We start from the raw sequence: 23,315 nt of genomic DNA, 5'->3' as shown, positions 1-23,315 counted from the left end.
AAGAGTGTGTGACTTCCTTTAGGCAAAAGCATCTGCTACATTATTTTAATGTAACACACTTGTGAAATGTGAGTTTGAGGTTAATTACAGGCTTATACTACTTATGATGGACTGCCAATTAACAAAAGCTTTGAAATTAAAATCTGAACCAACATGGATGACAAAGGCTCACAAAAAATTTGGATATGAACATTGTGACAACTGCGTACACGCTAAGGTTATGTCATTTCACATTTTGCTATACTGCTGTGCAAACACATTTAGCCATCATTTGAGGCTATGTATTGAAACTATATGGTAATGGTTGGCCTATTTCAGAAACATAATCATAACAGTTGATCATCACTAGTAATGATATGGTAATATGCAGCTTCCGTCCTGTAAGTGTCCTAAAACAAGTCACACTGAACCAATGGCTGTTTTGAGACTGATGCTGCACTCTATGTGATGTGCACATCCAGGGATGATACAAGTATTTCTAAAAATATAATATACTCTGTTAGTGGTGTGATGATACTCACTGCTGATGGTCATACATGTCCTGCAGTGTCTTAGCATGGATTAGGTGAATTTGTATGTAGAGGAAATCTGGAAATCCAGTCATACTGAGATTGGCTGATGGGCAAACATATCAGGTCCAACCTGTGTGCAGTGTGTGATTTTGTGTGATGCAAAGTCACGCATGCTTTGTTGACATCAGGGTGGGATAAGTGTAGTGGGATATGTGGAGCATACTGTGTGCTCTCCCCTCCCCCCTGCGTGCGCGTGCGTGTGCTGGTCTGGCAGCGTAACATCTGTGCGTACGCGGTCGTGATTGTTGTGAAGATGGCGGAGGGGGAGACAGAGAAGGAATATGACACACGAAAAGCTTTTGAGGAGCTCCGAGAGAGGTTCCAGGGTCTGACCACGGCGTTGAAAGAGAGCTCGCAGTCTACGCTGGAAGCCTCCCTGCATTTCTGCCAGGAGTTTTGCCAGGTGAGCCCGTTCTCCTGCTGCCCATCCAGGGCAGCCTGCAGCCCCTCTGGCTTCCTGGCCGAGGATGCGCGTCTACGTTTGCTACAACAATGTAGCTAAGGAGCTAGCTGCCGAGCTAGCTGCCTGGCATTTGAAGATGAGGAAAAAAACTCCCCTGTAGTTTACAGCTGTTCTATCAACGATGTTAGTCTGTGGCATACACTTATTTGCAAAGTGTGACCGTCCATGCGCCGAGAAGTCCCACGAGTGTGCGCGCAATGTGCATGCATTACTCGTATTTTCCAGGCCAGATGGCTAATAGCAGATGAATGTTGCTAGCTGGTATGCAGGGTCCCCCTGTCCTGTGCAGTGGTCATGCTGTGCAAAAAATGGATAGCTACGTTAGCGAGATTTTACAGTGCGACTGCACTGATATGCACTGAATTACAGGGTTGAATTCGCTGGAGAAAACCTCATTCAATCGTTATAACGCGCACGATTGTTTAGGTTTTTAGCTTGGTGTAGAAATGGGTTATTTTTGTGAAGCTGTTTTATTGTACCGAAAGATCAATGATCTTTTCAAGGTGCTAGCCCAGGCCTTTTGCACTAATTAATCCAGCTAACCACATCACCGGAGATGGTTATTATTGTCGTATAACGAGCCAAAGGACAAATATGTGGAGTAGATGTCAGTGTTAAAACAGCCGATCTGCCCGCAGCTGGTTGAGGCAGTGATTTAAAAGGAAAAGTGAGGCAGTGGTCACTGACTCCATTACACATCCTCCTCATTAATTTGTCCTGACCACGTAAATATAAAGCGAGGTCTCCATTTACCTGCGATGCAGCACAGATTACGGTCGCTGCAGTAAATTAGCGAGAGATGATAGTTAGTTTGGATCTGTTCCACATTCAAGAACCGGTTCTGAGGAACTCATGCAACGCAAAAGTTATTCAAGAAAAAAACAAAAAGCGGACGGAGTGTGTGCAGTTAAAATCATGCTGGAGATGAATCTGTATTTTACATGTGCAGCAATCACAGTCATTCATCTGCGAGGATCGTGTGTAACAGAAATGGAGGGATTTCCACTGATGCAGGTTTAGGAAGCAGGAGAGTGAGGAGGAGAAAACACACAACTTCTGTCCTGTGTTGTCTTAAGCACTTGGTTCAAATATGTAAAGAGTATCTAATTTAACTGTAAATATGTATTTATTTGTTCCTGATTGTTTGCAATAGTTTGCCCTGAAACCTGGTGGTATTTCACTAAAGCCAAATTTAGTTTGGTCTATATTATTGATAAAGGGGCTTCGCTAAGCATAATTCATGCACATGTTATTACACCTATACAAATACAAACGTGTGGACTGTATAAATAAAACGTGATAGTTATCTAGTTAGCAAATTAAGGATGTGATTTTTTATAATCTGCTGGTGATCATTGACCTTCACTAATGATTAGTTTTAATTTAGTTAAATTTTGTTGGTCAAAAAAATGTGCAACTCCTCACATTGCTCAAATTATTTTAGTCTATAAAATGGTAGAAAATCACAGTTTATCATCTTATCCACCCGGTTGCACAAAATCCGAAAGAAGGTCAGTTAATACTAATATAAAATAGAGAAAATCAAAATGCTCCTTTAAAGATGCTGGAAAAAGAAAATGTTCTGCACTTTATTATGAACTTTGCACTTGTATTATTATTTATATACATTAGAAGTCATTCTAACTCACATGTGCCAAATCAGCAGCTGACTTTAACTTGAAGACATCACTTTACCTTTATTCTGTTGCCTTTTATTTTAATGTTTTTTCCAGGTCCTTGTGGAACATGCCGGACGTTGGAAAACTGATGAGGATCCACTGCCTTTGCTGGAGGTCTACACTGTGGCCATCCTCAGCTTTGCTAAGGCAGCTTCCTGTCTCTCCTCCGAATGTGAAAACGTGCCACTCCTACTTGAAAAGTTAGCACTGTGAGTAGCAACTCTGATATGGGTGTCACTTATATTTTAAAATTTGTTTACCGTGCATTTCATATGTTAATGTCATAATGTAAAACTGAAATTGTTGGTTTGTTAAATTGTCATAATCAAGTTTTAGTGTTTGGTATAACACAGAATGGTTTGTAACAATTTGGATGGGGACTCAATAGACACAGCACTTTGTTTGCTTTTTTGCATTTTGCTCCACTAGTTTAAGTGTGTTTGTGTGAGGAAATACTTTTCATATGCACTCTATAATCAGTTTTGAAATTAAATGATAGATTCATAGTGTTTGACATAATAGAAAAAACTAACCCAGAGGAAATTTCGACATGAAAAGTTTGAAAAATAGTCTTCAAACACTTAGCTATTCACACAATGTCCAGAAGTAGTTATGAAGATAAAGTCCTTGAGGCTGTAATTCAGAGTAGAAATGTAGGCTACCTCATGGGGAGCTTTGACATATTTGGGAAGAGCTGCAGAATAAAGTTTGCACATGGAAGTGTAGCACATGCACACAAAGAAGGGAATCAAAGTCAACTATAATTAATGTCAAGGATGCAACCTAATTTCAGCTCAATTCCAAATTCACACATTTGGGACATCCAGGTTTATTACTATTGTATTGCCATGTGAAAAGAAATTCAATAACTCCTAAACTTAAATCATGGCCACAGCTTGTGAAGAGACATTGTTATACGGCTATTTGTGAAGTGTATGCACATCCTTGACCTAAATGTTGCTTAAACAAATGACTGTGTTGCATTTACAGGAGCTGTGCGGAGCTGCTGCTCTTACTGCCCCAGCATGTTCCTGGTGCCTTATGGGAGGAGTTTCAGTCCTCCATGAAGGTCAGTATCCTGAGGGTTGTTACTGGATTTTTCTTTCTAGTGAATTATTGCAGTGATAAGGAATGAAAAGGTTGTTTTATTATTAGAATGGTTCAACTCAGGATTAGTAATAAAAGCATATAGGGTGAAAGGTATTACTCCGTGGCCTGACATGTAAAATTAGAAATGCAGCATCTTTAAATACAGCTGACTCAAATTGACAAAGTGTGACTATTTTAGTTTTTTAAGTTTTAGTAACACATATATTTGTCTTGTGTTGCAGTTGGCACACAGCCTTTTGCAAGAAAGTGGGAGCACACAGCTTTGCCTACTCTCAGTTCTGGCGCAGCAGGATGGCGTATGGTCCAATACTACTCTAAGCAGCATCTTGTCCAATCAAATCCCTCAGATTGAGCAAGGTAAATCCTCACTCTATGTTGATTCCGGAGACACACAACACTAACATGTACAGTTGAAATTGTTTGAAATTGTTCATGAGTTTTGTGTTTTTATGTCTCTCTCTTAGTTCACGAATATCTTGAGATGGAAGGTCCTACACTTCTTACCATGCGAATAAAACACCTAATCAAAGTGGACAGTGTTGACAAAGCGGCTGTCCTTGCAAAAGTGTGCTCAGAGTATCCCGGATATGAAGGAAAAGGCAACTTCAAACAAACGTACCTGCTTTGCATCTGCATGACAAAAAGTCAGGAGCAACTCATGGAGGAGGTAGGAAATGACACATAGCAGCACAGTTTGATTGTTGATAAAGTGTTGTAATTTAAGTGTAATATTATATTTAAAAATTTAACATAATAGACTATTATTTCTCAAAACTAAAACTGAATCCAACAAATAAAACTCACTAATTGTTAGTACTTGATGTATATTTAATGACTAAAATGATACATGTGACAGATTTTCTTCTTATCTTTTTCCCTTACAGATTGCATCAATAGACTGCAAAGATGCTCTTGAAATGATCTGCAACTTAGAGTCAGATGGAGATGAGAAAGGAGCCCTCTGCTTATGTTCTGCATTTCTCAAGCGACAGCTTCTCCAGGGAGATGTTTACTGTGCCTGGTGAGTGTTTGTTTCAGATAAACCGTTGTAGAACAACTATACATACTCTTGACAGCAGTGTAGGAACAGAATAGATTATTCATGTTATGATTATTCATGTATTATTTTCCCAGCAAAAATAAATTATTTTATGTTTGCAATTTTTTAGATGTGAAATACCAGTTTTTAATGGTTTTACATAAATTAAGCTAAGATAAACTTTATTATGTCCTGAAGGGAATTAGTAAAATGGAAAATTAATTATTTTGGGGTTTTAGTCAAAGCAAGATGTTGGGGCTTGGGATTTAGGAAATTGTGATGAGTGTATTTCATTGTTTTTATGATGTTTTATATGAAATGAATAATCAAAGTATGATCTGAAGATCAACTGATAAAAATGATCTCAGATTTTAAAAAGGTGTGTTTGTGACGTTGTTCCAGGGAACTTACGCTGTTCTGGAGTAAGCTACTCATGCGTTTAGAGTCGTCTGCTGATGCTTTCCTTGGACACAGCAAGGAGATGGCTCTACGCTGCAGAAGCGTTTGTCACATTCTGTTTCTAATTAAAGTAATCCAAAATGAGGTAAGAAAAATAGCCCACCAATTTTGTAGCTGATACCAGAATCATTAGTCATTAAATTGATAATATGACTTTTTTTTATTTCCGTAGGTTGGAGAGGTAGGACTTCCAGTGTGTGTAGAAATGTGCATTCAAGCTCTGAAAATGACCTCCACTGACCATAAGGACAGCAAGTCTACCATCTGCAAAACTATTTCCTGCCTCTTGCCAAGTGATCTTGAGGTTAAGCGTGCATGCCAGCTGACGGAGTTCCTCCTCCAGCCTACTGTTGACTCGTATTATGCTGTGGAGTCGCTGTACAATGAACCTGACCAAAAGCCTGAGGAGGATGGGAGTCTACCGGTGCCCAATTCTTTACGCTGTGAGTTACTGCTGGCCTTGAAGACACAGTGGCCTTTTGATCCTGAGTTCTGGGACTGGAAAACACTGAAACGTAACTGCTTGGCACTGATGGGTGAGGAGGCAGCTATTGTGTCATCTATTGACACACTCAACGACACAGATGAACAAGAGGTGGAAAGTGCTCTTGGCAAGCTCCCTGAATACAGAGACTTGGAGGATTTTCTGTTAACCACTACAAATGAACTCAATGAAATCACAGACGAAAGAGAAAAAAACAGAGAGGCTAAAAAACTTCGGGAGCAGGGCTTTGTGTCTGCTCGATTCAGAAATTGGAGAGCCTACATGCAGTATTGTGTTTTGTGTGACAAGGAGTTTTTGGGTCACAGAATTGTTCGACACGCTCAGAAGCATTTCAAAGACGGAGTATATCTTTGTCCAATTTGTGCAGACAGTTTTGAAAGTAGGGAAGTGTTAGAGCCACATGTAGCATCACATGTAAAGCAATCTTGCAAAGAAAGACTAGCTGCAATGAAAGCCGCAAGGAAGGTAACCAAACCACCTCAGTCCCCCAAAAGTCCATCGAAAAACTTAAAAGTTGCTGCCAAGACAAACATGAGCCCTGTTAAAATTGAATCTCAAATTGGTGAGCAATTGGCTTCTCCAGTTAAGCCAGAACAAACTACATCTGACACACAGATAAGCCAAGACTGTTTCTGTCCTGTTAAAAACTGCTCCAAGGCTTTTAAGTTTTTCCGTAACCTCATGGCTCATGTCAGATCTCACAAGGACGATGAAGAGGCCATGAGGTTTTTAGAGATACAAAAACAGAAAGTAGTGTGCCAGTATTGCAGACGGCAGTTTGTTAATGTCAGACATCTTAATGATCATTTGCAGATGCACTGTGGCAGCAAACCATACATCTGCATACAATTGGATTGCAAGGCCAATTTTAACTCCAATTCTGAGCTTCTTATGCATCGAAAAACACACTCAGAATTTAAGGCCCAGTGCATGTTCCCTAACTGTGGCCAGATTTTCAGTGAGGCCTATCTGTTGTATGATCACGAAGCCCAACATTACCTTACATACACCTGTCAAACCGATAATTGTGGCAAAATATTCTACTCACAGTCTCAATTTTTGTCTCACCAAGAGAATCATAGTACAAATGATGTAGTAAACAGTTTGCCCATTGCAAATCAAACCCTTCCTGTAGCTCAAAATATAGGGCCACTACCTGAGACTCCCTCGAGCAAAGAAGACACTTGCTCTGCCGTTACTTGCGTTGAAAAAATTAATATAGATGTTTATATGAAGGAAGCATCAAAAGCAAACACATCACCATGTAGATCACCAGAGGCTGCTAAAGAGCCTGTTCCAGTGAGAGTAAAACACTCAATTGAAAGCATGCTGAATTCAGCGGGAGAGCCTGAAATAAAATACCCAGAGAAATGTTACACTCCACTGACAAACACCACTCCAGCACCAGCTGATACAACACTACCACCTGAGGCTCCACAGGTGCAACACAATGTGGCTGGGCAAGGTGAAATTCCTTCAGTATATCCTGTTCCCAGTGCAACAAACCCAGCAACAAGTCAGCAGGCTGAGGAGCATAAAGTACAAGCTAATGAATTTCCAAAAGCGATACCACAGATAATTTCTGCGAGTCAAATTAAGACCGAAATTCCTTGCTCACTACAAGGCTATCCTTCCAGCACACCTGCTGTTAGTGCTGGCACGGACGAGAACCTGCATTGCTGCCCATATAATGACTGTACCAGGGCATACAGTACAAACAAAAGCTTGTCTAGACATGTGAAAAAACAACATCCTGAGATATTTGAAGACTGGAAGTTGGCAAAGAAATATAACAAAGTGGCAAAAATTACAGCAAAGAAAGCACCAAGTGGACCAGCTTCACCAAATCAGTCTCAGAACCTGGGGAACAGGCTGTCCAATCAGCCAGGAATACTATGCAACAAACCTGGGATACAGCAAATGGATTACCCAGTGGGATGCTCAACCTCCCCTGCCCAATGTTATCCTGGATCGATGGAGCCTGTGCCTATCACTCCAATGGTGAACCCTACACTGTACCCATCATGGGGAAACTCAAACAGTTCTGGGGGGATGATGCAGTCAGACATTTCCCAGTCATGGTCTTCTCCTCCAATGAATAACTGCTATCCAGATGCCTTTAACATGAATGAGTATCCCTCCCGCAGCTATCCTCAGTGGCAGGCAGACCCTTATCAAACTACAGCATCTCTCCCATCTGATAGAGATCATTCAGTGGCAGCTATACACGGTCCCTCTATTTCACATGCTCCTTCTGATTCCAGTTTGATGTCTCAGTATGTGTCAAGTTCTCTGATGCTTGACAATGGAGGACAAATGCATAACGGAGGGCATCAATTTGGACTTGTGCATCCTGAGGGAAGTGCAGAAGGTGTAGATGTGAGAAAAAGTAGTGCAAATATGACAGGACAGTTGGATAATGGAAACAGTATCTCAACCATGGACAGCGTCCCTGAAGGAAGTTTCCATCCTCCGTATGCTCCGAGTGAAAACTCTTGTCTTACTCAAGGCTCATCAGTTGATATACCCATGAAGTGTCTGAGCCCTGAGGCCCATATTGCATCAAAGACTACAACTGAAATCATTAAAACAGAGAATATGTCAGCTACTGGTTTTGATCAGAGGGACAACTCTGCAGATGGCATGCTCAATCCACATAGTGTCGTTCACACAGATTTCCCTTACGAAGAGGACTGTCCTAATGCTGAATGTGAGGCTAATCCCTCAGATGAAAAGAGCGGTGACCCTGAAATGCAGAAAGGGAAACGCAGCAGGTTAAGCAAGCGGACCAAATGGCCGGCAATTTTTAAGGATGGTAAAGTCATTTGCAGGAGATGCTTCAGAGAGTTCACTAGCACCAAATCTCTTGGAGGTCATCTGTCTAAACGCTCACAGTGCAGACCTCTAGATGAAATCGACCTGACGGCTGATCTGCCAACATCATTTCTTGATTTCCTCAATGATCCGCATGTCCCTGACACTAATGGAACAATTTATAACATGCCAAATGGGGATTTCTCACAGGAATCTTGTAGCTTGACCACTCTGACTTCACCTGTGATGTTAAAACAGGAGCCCCAAAATACAAATATAACAGAATATTCAAACTCCTTCTCAGTTTCCTCTGAAACCCAGCAAGAGAAGGCAGTAGATTTGGCTAATCCAGCCCTCACTGTACCGTATCAAGAGGATCACCTGATGGAAATTTCACATGCCTTTCAAAGGTTGGATTTAATTGAGGCTGCACAGGGGAAAATGCGGAGTGCACTGTCCTTAGAGCAAAATGTCAGTCATTGTAATACAGCCCCTAACACTGAAAAAAGTAAAATACTCAGTAAAAGTGAGGACAGGCCCTCTGAAAAGGTACCTAAACCTTTTAAATGTGAACAGGATGATTGTGAGTACTCATTCATGACAAAGGAAGCATTATTTAAACACTTGAGCAAAATGCATGATTACTCTAGTGAAATGATAGAAGAACTAAAAAGAACACCGTCCAAGCTGTCTCCATATCCTTGTCAGATTTGCCCAAAAACTTTCACCAGAACAACGGGATTGAGAATTCACTATGAAAAAGTTCATCGATTGTCAAAGGCAGAAATGCAGAAGCTAAGGATCAGTGCTCGAAACAGGCGTGCATTTAGACTTAACAAAGACGATGCTTTTATTAGCCGTGCAACCACTGAAGCTCGCGCCAACCTCACAAGGTCTGTAGTTACAACACCTGCTATAAAACAAGAACCACTTGACATTGCAATTGCACCTCAAACAGACAATGAAAACAATTCAGAAGTTCCTCAAATCACTTCACCAGGAGATGCAGTAAAAGAGGGCTTTGCACGTGATGTATCGACTGTTACACAACTACCATCGCCTCAAAATTATCTGAGTGACAGCTCATTTGGTGAGGCAGCACCAGCTCCTGAACAAACCCCAGAGCAAGCTAAAGTGGCTGGTGTAAATCACAGTCCAGATGTGCAGCAGAAATCTAGCTTGAAAGACAAACTAAGTCCAGGTGGCAAAGCAAAGGAGCGAGTACGATCGGATGCAACACCGAAAAAAGTAGAAGAACCAAAGCCAAGCCCTCCTTCTGGATCTGCTTCATCCTCCCCAGAGAAACCCAGCAGTTCCAAGAACACACCCACAAAGGATGAATCCCAGAGGAAAGAGAAACTTCAAAGGAGGTTGAGCCTCAAAATGTGTGACACAGATAATGCCTACAGTCCATATAGACCATACCGCTGTGTTCATGAAGGATGCACTGCAGCATTCACTATCCAGCACAATTTGATTCTTCACTACAGGGCCATGCATCAAGCATCCCTGCCTGCCACCAAGCCTGAGACAGACACTGAAAAGACTAATGTTACAAATGGAGAGGATGACACTCAAAACTTAGTAAAAGATAATGAAGTCAGGTGTCAAGTGAAAAACTGTTCAAGGGTGTTCATGGGAATCACTAGGTTAGTGCAACATTACCTCTTACTTCACAAATTCACCCGTGACAAAGCTACTGCCATGATGGCTAGCATGACCATAGGGACTTTCAACTGTGACCGGCCAGAATGTGCTCTCCCCTTCAACTCTGTGGAAAAATATATTGAGCACATTAAGAATTACCACAAAGAAATTGCCATCTCTGAGAGTGGCTCAGTTGACCCAACATTCAGGTGTGAGTATGAAGCATGTGACCGTGTTTACACTACAAAATCAAACCTCCTCCGTCACCTGATCAAGAAGCATGATTATGTTTATGATCCAAAAACAAGTGACGGAAGAAGGACAAAATCTGTAGGCCTCTTCCCGGGGGTTACCAATGGAAAAGAGAACGTAGAAAACAAATTCAAAGTGAAGAAGAAGAACACTAAAAAGAAAGATGTAAAGTCCATTGAACATTGGACTAGTTTTGGAAAACCGACACTAAAATCCCACGAAGAGGCATCAGCCATGTGCACCAAGAAGTCCGCCCTGCAGTACCCATGCATGATCGTAGGCTGTGATGCAGTGGAGCGGGCTGAAAGAAATATATTTAAGCATTACACCACTCATGGCCTCACAGAACGATACATTGAAGACCAGAGGAGTCAGTTCATTTTCTGCAAAAAGTACTCACGCTCCAGATTCAAAGATGCAGAGAAATCCGAGGGAGCGTCAGGCTCATCTTCTGAGGAGACGGAACCAGAAGAAGGTGCAAAGCCCAGTGACCAGAAGACGGATGAGTTGGTGGATAGAATAGGCCAGGAAGACAGCAAGCTATCCAACGACGATAGTGCAGAATCACAAGCTTCCACTGGGACAGAAGGAGGCGCTAAAAGAGGCCGTCCCAGAAAACCTGCACAACCTACACCAGCTTGTCCGGAGAGGATGCAGACACTTAGAAACCGTTCGACTGTTAACAGTTCAAGAGAGAACTCAAATCCTGGTACCCCTTCAGCCCAAGAACAATGTGATGACGGGGTTATGCCAGGGTCTTTCAAGCCTTTAGGTCTTGAGGACTCCTTCCTTAAGTTTTTGGAAACCTCCGAGTCAACTCACCCTTCCAAACGCAAATTAAATGACAAATCTAGTGCTGAACTACCGTCCAAAAGACAACTAACTCACAAACAAAAAATTGCAATGAAAAATAAAATAACTGATGAATTTAGAGGCTGTGAAAATCTTGTAGACTTCAGAAATCCCCTAAATCTCAAATCAGTGAGTAATGTCAAGATTGTCATGGATAAAACATTTTCAGACGGTGCTGATCTTCTGCTAAAGCAGCTACAAGACATGAGGCCCATAGTCATAATAAAAAAGTGGCTTTATAGCGGATCATAGCTTAATATTTTGTTTTTAACTCAGTCTCACTCAGGATTTGAGAAGTTATGCTGCAGAATGGTTTGTTTGATAATGCATCAGATTTCCAACTCTTAACAGTAATGGTCACAGTAACAATGAAATGGCCTATTTTGTACTTAATAAAAAAATGTCTCGGATGATTTTAAGTATGTATGTTAGTTATAATAACCAGGTAATCTATAGGGCATAGATTTTAGAATCATGTTTGTATTTATGCTTAGTACTGAAGATGTTTTTTTTTCTTTTGCTAAATGGAGACTTTTAAAGAAAAACTATGTTTTTATATATCCCTATGGGATTTCAAGTTCCGTTTGTATTTATTTTATCCTTTTTCAACACTAGTAGACCTATCTGTAATATTTACATGTCTTCCACAAAGTGTTCAATAAAATGTTACTGGTTCTTTTTGTAAGGAATCGTCTGCAGCTGTGGTGTTTCTCTCTCTCTCTTTGCGATTATTGTAGTTTAGTTTGATTTACAGTACAGAGGTCTAGCTGTCTACAATGTCCCACAATAACATGATGCAATTGGTTAAATTTTAAAGAAGCATTAGTTAAATTAGTCATTTTGCAGGACTTAATTTGCCAGAACTCCATTAATAAATCAATGTATTTTAAACATATATATATATATTTATTGACCTTGATGCTGTTAATAATTTTAAAGTGTAAGTCTATACCAGATGTGTTTGACAACATTTTAAAAATGAAAATAATTTCTAGTAGTTGAATAGTAAGTTAATATAGTTAATAAAAAAATAGAGTCAAAGTTTACTGTTACGGTAGAGACCTGTGTGGAACAAAAACAGCATGGCTGCTGATTTTAATCTTTTTATGTACTGTCCATAATAATATGACCATTTTTTAATTTGTTGTAGTTTTTATTAAAAGTCCACAGATGTAATAGTGAAGTAGAAATGTACAATATTTTTTCCTCTAAATTGTAGTTGAGTAAATAAATAATTAAAAGCACACATACTCCTCAAAATTGTATATAGTACACCTGAGCTGAAGTATCACAAAGTATTATAGCGTTATTATTACTTTATACAACATACGTGACAAAAAGTTAAATTTACTTGCTGATATAAAGATTTAAAGCTAATGCAGTATTACAGTTTTGTATAATACATATTTTAATTTCATTATAAGCACCAGGAACCGGCATGTCGACTCTTTAGTGCATGTTCAAGATGAGCCATGTTAACAAAAGTCCTTCACAATGAAAACCGCCGAGAGGAATAATGTTCTTAGACTAAAATAATGGGAGACAGTAAAATGTAAGAGGTGCGATAGTTAAAACGTTCGTTAAGACGTGCATTTTTTTTTAAACCAAGCCCAATGAAATAAAAGTTGAAAAACATGAACACACGAGTGGAGCCTTTTGTTTTGCTGAATGCAACCTGTTCCGGAAACGTCATGTTGGCGGGAAGTAGTTTTCAACGTGAAACGCCAGCGTGTTGTCAAATCGACATTTCACAGTTAGAAAGACTCATTTAAAGCCAACCTGTGGTTTTATGTAGCTGAGACTGAGATGTCGACTTCTTCTGTATCAAAGGTAACGTTCACTGCTTTGACGTTAGGCTGCATGAGACGTGTCGCTTCATAAACTATCGTATCAAAGTGGAGTTTGTGACTTATGGTGGTTGGTGTTTCAGGGCTGCTTTGTTTTCAAGCCAAGTGCTAAGAAGAGAAAGACGCTGAGTCCGAGTGAGTTAACGTCATGTTAATCCAAATATTCAATGAACTGACAGTTCACATGACCTGTTAACTTATAAACACATTGTTGACATCTCTCCACAGAGGATTATTTCTCTGATGGTTGTGAAGGGGCTGAAAACAGTGACGTACGATTCAAACTGTGTCAGGATCTATGGGACAAAATAAAAACAGACACAGAGGTAAGAACAGATTTAACAGCATGACTGCAATAAAAACCCTTACTGTTGTGAAGTTGTTTACTTTGCACTAAAATATTGTGTATGTGTACAATCATGAAGGACGGTGAAGCTTTGCCGTACCTATTATTAGACCTAAATACATTTTTAAAGTGCACTAAACATCATCAGCAAACATGGATAATGAACAAGGCCGTGTAACAACAACAGGAAATCTTTCACCTCCAATCCATCAAACCCTACTTATTATTTATTTTAGTTATTTTATGCTGTTGTTAATCTCTTTTGGAGACAGGGAGTAACAATAATGACCTCATAAACAGTGTGTGTATTTAAATCTGGAAAACAAATGTGTTTAACATTTCTTTTTAATGTTTGTAAGGTATTACAGGATGAACTCAACAGGAAAATCCTGGACAGCTTGCTGGACTTCACTAGGAAGTGCTCTTCCACTCGTCAGCACAGTGACTGGGCATTACAGATGAGGGCCAGTGAGATTCCCACAGCAGCCCTTGTGCTTGGTATGTTGGCGGCGATGCTAACATTTGACATTTAATGATTGACTGTCTTTACATCAGCCAATCCAGGATAAAATGGAAGCTAAGTATTTCCACTGTCTGTGTTTTCATCAGTCTTCTGCTGTACCTGTTTCTTCTTCCTCAAAGCCTGATTTAAGTGTCACATGCTTTGTTTTGCCTTCATGTCGTCCTTAGGTGTGAATGTCCCAGATCATGACATGACCTTCCAGAGTCTCTCTGAGCTGCTCCAGCAGTCTGTCACTCCTCACGTGGCCTCTGTGCAGGCCAAAGAGTGTGGAGGTATGGTGATTAATAGTACAAATATAGGAAATGTTTTGTCAGGTTCCTTTAGCAGTTTGAGCTTTTAATTACATAGTTCTGCTTCATCATTTTAGCATTGAAGCATTTGATGAAGAGAGTTCTGGAGAGGTTGATGGATACAGTTGTGGCTGTGGATGACGATGAAGAGGAGGCAGCTGAGCAGACCAATGGTCAGGTCCACAAGAGCGTGCACTGCTCCCTAAATACACTCTGTGATTGGTACAACACAGTAACAAAGGTGGGAATGCATAGAATATTATTAGTGTACGTGATTTTACAATAGGTGCTTAAAATAACTTAGATCAGTTGAAAGAAATCAGTCCCTTTTTCACTGGTTTTCAGAAATCCAACTCTGGTACTCCTGGAAAAAAGCGAAGTTCTCCTGTCAAAGATGAGCAGCAGCAGCCTCCTGTTGTAGTTATTTTCAAAGATTTAGAGGCTTTCAACCCAAGAGTTCTCCAAGACTTCATACTCATCTGCAGGTACAGTAACTAGGGACCAGTTTCTCAGTTATTTTGTTTTTGCACCAGCCTCCACACATAAGGGTGAAGCATATTTAAAATCTGTTCAGCAAACCAGAAAAATCTAGAGTGTGTTGCTCTGAAGCTGTTAACGCTGATGAAAAACTTGTCTCCTGCTTTTAAATCTCTTGAGTAAAAGGAATTTGTTATTCATCTTTTTTGTGTCAGTGTAATAGAATGTCATCACAAATGTGCATAAACCTTTTTCCTTCTTCACAGTCGGTACATTGACCGTCTCCCACTGATGTTCATCTTTGGTATTGCCACTTCACCCAGCACCATCCAACACATGCTGCCTCACTCTGTGTCCTCTCTGCTCTGTATAGAGCTCTTCCAGTCCCTTTCCTGCACACAACATCTGGCCACAGTCATAGACAAGGTAGTTTCACTCTCATCACAGGGCAGTACAAAAGAAATGCATTAAGATATTGTTAAGTTAGTGGTATACATGCACTAGTACTTGTGCAAGTACTGCATTGCTGTGGTATAGTGGCTGTGGCGTGACTTTTAAACAGCTGAAACAAAGCTTTGCTGCACAAATCTTAAATGTAATCTTATCATTCTCTAACCTGCTTCCTGAAAACAAATGCCTTACGTGTGAGGATGTTTTTCTTTTTGCTTACTTACATCCTGCAATACTGCAATACTAAAGGATTTAAAACTGGTGATAAACACAATAATATGATCACATGTGCCATATAATTGCCGTATATCACTTTGAGACTATTTACATTAATCTAAATTATTTATTGTCTCTGCAGTTACAACTTAAATGTTGTCCTACATTAAAAGTATTAATAAACTGATCATTTTTTTATGTAATCCCATGAAGCTAATTGTATTTTTCTCTTTGTTTCCAGTTGATCCTGACAAATGACTTCCCTTTTAAGCTCAACAGTAAAGTGATGCAGGTGTTGATCAGCATCTTTCTCTACCACGATTTCTCAGTGAGAAACTTCATCAAAGGCGTGCAGGTACAGAGGAGCTTCTAAATCCTTTACAGCAGCCTGCTCTACGTCTCTTTGTGTGAATGTGTAGTTCAGGTATCCATATGTATAACAAAGTAACTGCTCTGTATTTGTGCAGCTCGCTCTGCTTGAGCACTTTCACTCCCAGCCTCTTAGTGTACTGTGTTGTAAAAAGAAGGACGCACAGCTTAACGTGATGCAGCTTAGTCACCGCAACTTGGAGAGGATCAAACAACTGCCGTCATTCAAGAGGTACATTCACATGATTTGGTTTTCACATACAGTGGACTTAGTGTCTACTTTGTAGGATCTCATATTGCTAATACTAGGTAAATGCTGTGTAAGCGTACGATGAACACACAGGTAACTTAAAGGTGCAGTGTGTATGATTAAGAGGGATATATTATTCATAAGTATGTTTTCATTAGTGTGTAATCACCTTTCACGGAGGCTGCCGTGTGTTTTATACAGTAGCCCAGAAATGGACACTTCCTCAAAAGCAGAAGGTCTCATTTTCATGTTAAAAGTATCAGTTAACCTTATCAATTCACAAATTGCTACTTGGTGCAGTTTGTAGATGACATTGAACCTGATGGCCACTGGAGACTCGGTCACATTTGGGGTGGTGGGGAATGGTTATTGAGATCAGTCTGCAACTTTACCACTAGATGTCACTAACTCTTTCACATTGTTCCTTTAAGATTTGTTGTGTTCAAATGCAGATTACAGGCTTGCTGTGTAGTGTAGGTTTTCTTTTTCAGCAGTCAATTGTGGCATTTAAGTCCTGTCTAACTTGTGTATTTTTATTCCCAGGTATATAGAGAAACAGGAACCTCAGGAACAGGCCAGTCTGTTGAATGATGACACTCATTTAAAGGTACATTATGTTTGACCTCTAAAAACAAAGCATGTAGAGATGATTATCAGCACTGGTCAATATGACTGCACTGACATTATCTAATGCAGGTTACTGCTTTTAGGAGGTGTGTAAGAAACTGATAAAGGACCTTCACAAATACCACAAAAACTACTATCCTATTCTGAGTTGCCTCCACACTCTCACCTCATCATTGCCTCGATACCCCCTTGGAAAACAGGTAAAACGCACAGCTTTAGGTCTCAATGTAAAAGTTTTATTTAGAATTTTTGTATAATATAGCTCGATTTACTTTTACTGCTGTTTTACTTTTATGTAGATGTGCATTATTCTTGCCTTGATGTGACATTAAAGCTGTGTATTACAGATTAGGGAACTCCATTTAACGTGCCTTGAGAAGAATGTATGGGAGAATGAGGATTACCAGTCAGCCATGAAGCTTCTGAAGTAAGCCTGGATAATAAGATTTTTAAGACGCAGCTAATGTGACCTACTGTTCCCGTGTTGTCTGTTTCTACTAATATACAGTATGTTCTTCCAAGTCTTCACTTCATGGAGACATTTTACCTTTCTGAACAAACCCATCCTCAGTCTAACAACAACACCACAATCTGAAGTTGACCATTTCAGATGCTGCTGTTCATTTCAGTTGTAAGCCTGTGGTTTTCCTTCCAGGATGCTGGCGAAAGATGAGCTGATCACTTTACTCCAGAGGTGTGCAGAGATTCTGCAGCCTGTCAAGTCGAAGAAGATTAAGGAGGCTCTTGTCCACCTGGAGGAGCTGCTCGCCAAACTTAAGCAGCTGGATAGTAAGCATTATTAATGTAGTCAAGCTCTGTTTTTAATATTTTTCAATCCTTGACTGTTCATCTTGGGATAAAGTTTTTTTTCTCTAAGTGGAATAAGCATACATATCTTCTTACTAATTCTCGTTTTGTGTTCTTAGCAGCAGCTGCAGCTGAAACGTCTCCCACTGTGGAAGAGACCATCACCTCTCCCATGAAAAATCTTCAAAAGAAAACCGATCTCTTCCAGCTGCAGAAGGTAACTTATAGTATTTTTTATGACGGTCGTTGTTTACATTGCTTGACTATTAAGGGATTCTTCATCTTGTTGTGTAGTAAAATAGTACTATAGAAATGATTTGGCTGTTGGTCTCTTGTATTTTAGACACTGTTAGAGATGAACGAGTCTCGAAGATCCAAGAAACTGAGTCCATTTGAGGTTCTGCGAAATGAAGCCCTTGACTTTATCGATGACTTAGTGAAGTAAGATAAATCATAACTTCTATGGCAACAATTTTATTCTCTTAAATACTATACTAATACTAATACCTCTCTTCTTCCCAGGAAACACTTGTCTCCCCCAGAGTCTCACACACTGAATGAAGTCTGTTACTACAGTTCGTCTGCCACAGTGAGACGTCATCTCAACGCCACACCTCGCACCTGCATTCAGGCCGCTCTCAGCAGTCCCTACTATTATCTTCAGGTACATATACCTCAAATGTTTAACTATTTCAGCATGAGAAGGCCCTGAACGTACGAGAAGTACTCATACTGGGTTATAATTGTTACTATGTAGTGATGTATTTAGCTTTTTTTTTATAAAAAACTTTGATTACTTTTGTTTCAGAATGAAAACCTGAAGACAGAAGATGGGTCGGTCTCTAATGCTGCTCCTGATATCTGCATCGCATATAAGCTCCATCTGGAGTGTGGGAGGCTGATTAACCTCTGTGACTGGCTGGAAGTGAGTAACTACAGCGCCTATAAAAAGTTTCACCCCCTTGGATGTTTAGTCCTTTTATTAACATTATAAATCAATCGTAGTCAATTGAAGTGGGCAACATAAAATAAAATTCAGAAAAATACCTCATTAATGTCAACACTGATTTCACCTTTATATATTTTTATTTAATTAACATTACTTTGTGAAAACCTGTTCTCACTTTGACATTAATGAAGCAATCTTTAAAACATTTTGTCAAAGTCGCTAACTTTTATTGATCATGATTGATTTGTCAATAAAAGGATGAAACATCCAAGGGGGTAAATACCTTTTTATAGGCACTGTGTACTCATTTCTGCCAGTGAACCTCTATTAAGGAGAAAAGCATAATTATCTTTGTATATCATTCTCTTTTTACATCACTTCTCAACTTGTTTTCAGGCTTATTCTACTGTGGTTTCTGCAGCTGAGGGTAACGATCCAGACTCTGACAATTTTGGGAAAGTGGATGACGTCAAACAGTATCCTTCCATAACTTGTTTCACTTTTTACCTGTTTTAATAAAGTGAAAATATACATTTTAGATTTATCTCTGCAGGTAATTTCACACTAGAAATCAGAATAACAGTGATAGACACTACTGTAATACCTGCTAGTAACAGTTCCTCTGTTGAGTAAATTACATCACATTAAATGATTTGGTGCCAGTTTTCTATGAACGTCGGTTTTAATTTTATTCTCAGATATTGTTCCTTAACTTTGTCTCTAGCGCGCGTTTCATCCGAGCTGTGTCAGAGCTTGAATTTCTGGGCTTTATCAAGTCCACAAAGCAGAAGACAGACCACGTGGCTCGACTCACCTGGGGAGGCTGCTGACCAAGCAGTCACATGGGGGCGAAAAAAAAAAGAAACCCCTGCAGATCTTGTCTCCTTTGATTGTAAAACTTAATAAGTGTGACCTAGATTTACATTTTGTAAAGTATTTTTTTCCCGTTTAATAAAAGATGATTGTCTCAGTCATATGTAACTGTGCTTGTGAGTGACAGATTATTCCCTAAATCCAACTGTATCCTATTCCAAAAAGGGTTAAGTTGTCTGAATCTCATCTGAGCAGTGGTATTACTGTATTGTACTCAAAGACATACAATTGTTTAAGATTGCAGGGGACATGAGGAGGGTGGTCAAAGTACCATCTTAAGAAAAAGCCCATTGTGAACAACTGGTTCTGATATCACTTCATAATAAATGAAAAGACTTCAATTTGGCTTCAGTTAAGACAAATAAAAATCTCAGTTAACAGTGGATAGAAATGTCCTACATACACCAAAACCAATCTTTATTCCTAAAAGGTTTTTATTTTTTTCCTTCCAATAGGTACATTGGTTTCAAAGTGATACCAGCCAAACAAAAGTCAAAATAAATAAAACATTGTTAAGGGGGAAAATAACAGCCCACTATATGCTCAATATAAAAGCAATGAACAGAAGACAAACTGCAAACTTACTCTTTCTGTTCAGCTGTACTTCTTCCACCTGCTCTCAGACTGACCAGCAAACCTTGTGTAAAACTACACTGCTTTATTGTATTTACATGTAACAAACAGAAACAAGTGACAAAGCCTGGAATGCTGGGAATCATTACAAAAGAGCGATAATGGTAGATACACTTACATCAGGAGGAACTTAGGCCACTGGTATTGATAGGGTCCATTGATTTACATTGGGAAGCACCTAGTTGCTTACAACAGAGTGGTAACAACTTACAACAGCTTCATATAAACCTTTGCCCAAAGACAGAAATATGGCACAGTAAGAAAGGTTTCATTTAAACTAGCTAAGCTGAATCTCTTAAAATGATGAGCTTTTTTCTTTCTTTCTGGAGAGATCACATAATAGCTTGCAGCAAGAGAATGCCGTCTTGCAGAGATTTCTGTGCCACACTCAGGAAACATCTGGAGAGGAGGGAAATAAAATAAAATACAGAAACCAGACTTATTACTTCAAAGGCAGAGCTCAAACCCAGATCCAAGATGTATTCACATACAGTTTGCCAGTAACAGGAATGTGGAAATAATTTAAGATGAAAATGAATCAACTCACAGCTTGCAGGTTGCTCCCCAAATCGTCGCATTAACTGATCATGTGTGAATTTCACAAAGGTATCGTATTGTTCTGAAATGTACAGGAAATTAAAATTGACATGTCACAACACAACAACTTACATACCAACATTGAAATTTAGTTTGTGAGGCAAACAACAGAAAGTCATTTGATCACTGAGCAAAGCATCATGCAGCAGTGTTTCCTGCTCCTGCATTAGTGAATATTGGAGCTGAAATAGTAAATCAGCTGGGTCTTTAAACTATTTAGTCATTCAATTACCAGGATAATAAATGTTAAGAGAAATTGCAGACCTAATATCCGACAAAACAAAATAAAACAGGAAAAAACATTCCCTTAGTATGTGTTTGGTTCTAGCTGAGTTACTTCATAAATCTGATTAGTCCTGATCAGCACAGCAGAATTTTCTTGCTCAAATTGTACAAACCTGCCAACTTTGAAGTCATGGTCTCCTCATATTCCTCCCGCACCTTATCTTCCCTTTCTTTCAGCAGGCGTTCGCAGATCATTCCAACTTGTCTGAGGGTGAATAATGGCTGTTCTTTTCTACTTGGAGAAACGCCTCCAGAGGACGTTCCTGTACAAAACAGGTAAAAATGTAAGAATCATGTCATATGAGGTATTTGTGATTGCCTGAATACATGTGACAGTTATTGTTAACCTAACCACCTCTCCTATAGTCAAATTCTACATATATAGAGTAAATAGTTTCTACATACAGTTCCTCTAATACCCCTGGTACCTACATAAGAGCCATAAACAAAAGATACAAAAATACCATATACAAAAAAATACTACGAATATACAAACATGCCACAGCCTCAATGTACTGCATAAATGTAGTAGTGCAAGGAAAATCCATGGGCTTCTCAGACTGGTTAAAACAAAGTTAATGGGATGGTAGAGAGACACCTACAATCTTCTCAGCTGCTCTCACTATGTCCTGCTGGGTTTTGCTGCAGGACACAGGGATGCAGCTGGTCAGAATGCTCTCAATTGTGCCTCTGTCTGGCTCTTCTTAGTTTGTGGAGGAAGTACAAACGCTGCTGTGATTTCTTGGCCGGTGATGCAGTGTTCACAGTGCAGGAGAGGTCCTAGGAACTTGGTGCTGCTTACCCCAACCACAGCAGCACAGTTGAGCACAAGTTGGCTCATGCCACCCAGCATTGTGTCTATCGCAAACTTAATAAAGAGGTTTGAATTGTGCATTGGTGTGAAGTGGTGTAGCGTATACAGGAGGTCAGCTGACCGACAGCTACACAGCTAACCTGACATGCTGGAAACATTCATGGTAGACGAGTGGGAAGGGGACTCTGGAGAATAGCAGCAGTCTGACTGTTGGTAGCCTCCATCTAGATGCTTCCTCTTCTGAATGCGTTTGTACTCTTGCTTGATGTTGTTGAGTATTTGTTCTAGAGGGACAAAAGGCAACAAAAAAGACATAGGTCTATCAGCAAGACAAAACTGCTGTCACGCGAATCCACTAGTGCAACTTAATTGCTAAGCATGCTTGTTTGCTATAGAGCTCAACATGTTGCTAAAAGTGCCTGGCCCGTCGACAAGCAGGCCAACTTGGCCGACGTAAGTAACATTACCTGCACTAAGTCTTGACGACGACTCCCCAAATGGCGAGGGCTCCATGCTAAGATATTTCCTAGGGGATGAGGAGGAGGACGATGGAGCTACGGGAATGCATCTTCGTCTTTTAGGTGAAGCGGGACTCATCAGCGGATCGAAATCCATGGTCCTCTTCAGTGTGGCTCCACACGCCATGACTTCAGTTTGTTAAAGGGAGAAGGGGGGGTGCAAAATACCGAAACAAGATAACAATAGAGAGATAACATTAGTTATTTCGCAAAGCTGCTAACCATGGCCATTGTTTATCATGACACGACAAGTCTGTTTACTTCGCCGACGAACACATCTTAGCATACTGCGCAGGCGAGGATTTAAATGTCAGCTAACTAGCTAAGGTTAGCTGTGCTTGCTAGCCAATAATCAAAAAGAAAACAAAGCTAACGTTAGCTCTTTGGCTACCACTGGTAGGAGAGTGCGTTGCGATGTGACGTTTAAATAAAAGCTGTTTCTTACCTTCTGGGGGGAAGTTGGCCTATTCGGCAACGACGACCGACGTTCAGCAACTCGCGTTGTTCAAAAACAAATGCTTCCCAAAAGTTGAGGTGATAATCGGGCGGCTGCGGGCCAAGTGTGTGCTGTGGACACGGGAGCTAGCTAAAGCAACTTAGCTGCTTGTTTTTCATTTGAGGCTACAAGCGCTGTCGGCTTCTCCGGCTCGTGACGTCACGTGTGAAACGCGGTGCAATGCATTCTGGGTTATGTAGTGAAATACTTAAAGGATGCGTGGACGAAAGGTTGATGCATTTCTAGCTATTTTATGCATTATGCAAAAATATCGAATGCAACATTATCACGTTGTAATCTTTTTATACATTACATTTACAGTTTTTAAGCAAGCTCAGAGCTCTAGTCATCATTACAAGTTTAAAGTCAATGTCTCATTATTCCACAGGGGGCAGTGTTATACAAAAAACTGTTGACTTCAATTTAGAAACCAATAACATCCAAACTATCATTAAATACTTCACTATGTTCATTGACTTTTCTCAAATGTACTTTTTATTCCCTTGTGAAAACTTACATTTTTTGTCTATTACAGTTGGAAGCAGACACTGCTTAT

General features: G+C 39.9%; 3 protein-coding genes across 4 annotated transcripts; 2 read left to right on the top strand and 1 right to left on the bottom strand.

The window, feature by feature from the left end:
* The first annotated feature begins 816 nt into the window (after positions 1 to 816).
* znf292a (zinc finger protein 292a) lies at positions 817 to 12,058 on the top strand. The gene is made up of 8 exons (XM_026340009.1): positions 817 to 975; positions 2,769 to 2,923; positions 3,705 to 3,783; positions 4,046 to 4,181; positions 4,289 to 4,491; positions 4,709 to 4,845; positions 5,266 to 5,407; positions 5,495 to 12,058. Exons 1-8 carry the CDS (start codon positions 826 to 828, stop codon positions 11,642 to 11,644), a joined length of 7,152 nt encoding a protein of 2,383 aa, XP_026195794.1. The 5' UTR covers positions 817 to 825; the 3' UTR covers positions 11,645 to 12,058.
* Positions 12,059 to 13,089: 1,031 nt separating this feature from the next.
* Positions 13,090 to 19,791, top strand: orc3 (origin recognition complex, subunit 3). 2 transcript variants are annotated; one of them, XM_026340304.1, is made up of 20 exons: positions 13,090 to 13,222; positions 13,323 to 13,374; positions 13,468 to 13,565; positions 13,945 to 14,083; positions 14,276 to 14,380; positions 14,476 to 14,639; positions 14,744 to 14,883; positions 15,142 to 15,301; positions 15,783 to 15,896; positions 16,009 to 16,142; positions 16,704 to 16,767; positions 16,871 to 16,987; positions 17,135 to 17,214; positions 17,443 to 17,576; positions 17,717 to 17,811; positions 17,938 to 18,035; positions 18,117 to 18,258; positions 18,403 to 18,519; positions 18,940 to 19,019; positions 19,268 to 19,791. In XM_026340304.1, the coding sequence occupies exons 1-20, from the start codon at positions 13,199 to 13,201 to the stop codon at positions 19,371 to 19,373; spliced, it is 2,163 nt and encodes a 720-aa protein (XP_026196089.1). In that variant the 5' UTR covers positions 13,090 to 13,198; the 3' UTR covers positions 19,374 to 19,791. The 2 variants fall into 2 exon arrangements, with proteins under 2 accessions (XP_026196089.1, XP_026196088.1); XM_026340303.1 differs by having other exon boundaries at positions 17,714 to 17,811.
* A 41-nt stretch (positions 19,792 to 19,832) lies between these two features.
* LOC113148569 (akirin-2-like) lies at positions 19,833 to 22,886 on the bottom strand. Its single transcript, XM_026340305.1, has 6 exons — positions 22,709 to 22,886; positions 22,213 to 22,392; positions 21,886 to 22,029; positions 21,045 to 21,194; positions 20,597 to 20,668; positions 19,833 to 20,448 (listed from the first exon to the last, which is right to left on the bottom strand). Exons 2-6 carry the CDS (start codon positions 22,388 to 22,390, stop codon positions 20,438 to 20,440), a joined length of 555 nt encoding a protein of 184 aa, XP_026196090.1. The 5' UTR covers positions 22,391 to 22,392; positions 22,709 to 22,886; the 3' UTR covers positions 19,833 to 20,437.
* Positions 22,887 to 23,315: the final 429 nt, after the last annotated feature.

This window comes from Anabas testudineus, chromosome 22 (genome assembly GCF_900324465.2).
Source record: "Anabas testudineus chromosome 22, fAnaTes1.2, whole genome shotgun sequence".
Lineage (NCBI taxonomy): Eukaryota > Metazoa > Chordata > Actinopteri > Anabantiformes > Anabantidae > Anabas > Anabas testudineus.
This window is presented reverse-complemented; position numbering and strand designations above follow the sequence as displayed.

Bases quoted from the DNA above. Each gene is read 5' to 3' on its own strand.
- znf292a (XM_026340009.1), top strand. From the start codon at position 826: ATGGCGGAGGGGGAGACAGAGAAGGAATATGACACACGAAAAGCTTTT. The intron at 4,182-4,288 runs GTAAATCCTCAC...TCTCTCTCTTAG, and splicing joins AATCCCTCAGATTGAGCAAG to TTCACGAATATCTTGAGATG. The intron at 5,408-5,494 runs GTAAGAAAAATA...TTATTTCCGTAG, and splicing joins TTAAAGTAATCCAAAATGAG to GTTGGAGAGGTAGGACTTCC.
- orc3 (XM_026340303.1), top strand. From the start codon at position 13,199: ATGTCGACTTCTTCTGTATCAAAG. The intron at 13,223-13,322 runs GTAACGTTCACT...TTGGTGTTTCAG, and splicing joins CGACTTCTTCTGTATCAAAG to GGCTGCTTTGTTTTCAAGCC. The intron at 18,259-18,402 runs GTACATATACCT...CTTTTGTTTCAG, and splicing joins GTCCCTACTATTATCTTCAG to AATGAAAACCTGAAGACAGA.
- LOC113148569 (XM_026340305.1), bottom strand. From the start codon at position 22,390: ATGGCGTGTGGAGCCACACTGAAGAGGACCATGGATTTCGATCCGCTG. The intron at 22,030-22,212 runs GTAATGTTACTT...TTGTCCCTCTAG, and splicing joins GTCGTCAAGACTTAGTGCAG to AACAAATACTCAACAACATC. The intron at 21,195-21,885 runs GTTAGCTGTGTA...TGTTTTGTACAG, and splicing joins GAATGTTTCCAGCATGTCAG to GAACGTCCTCTGGAGGCGTT.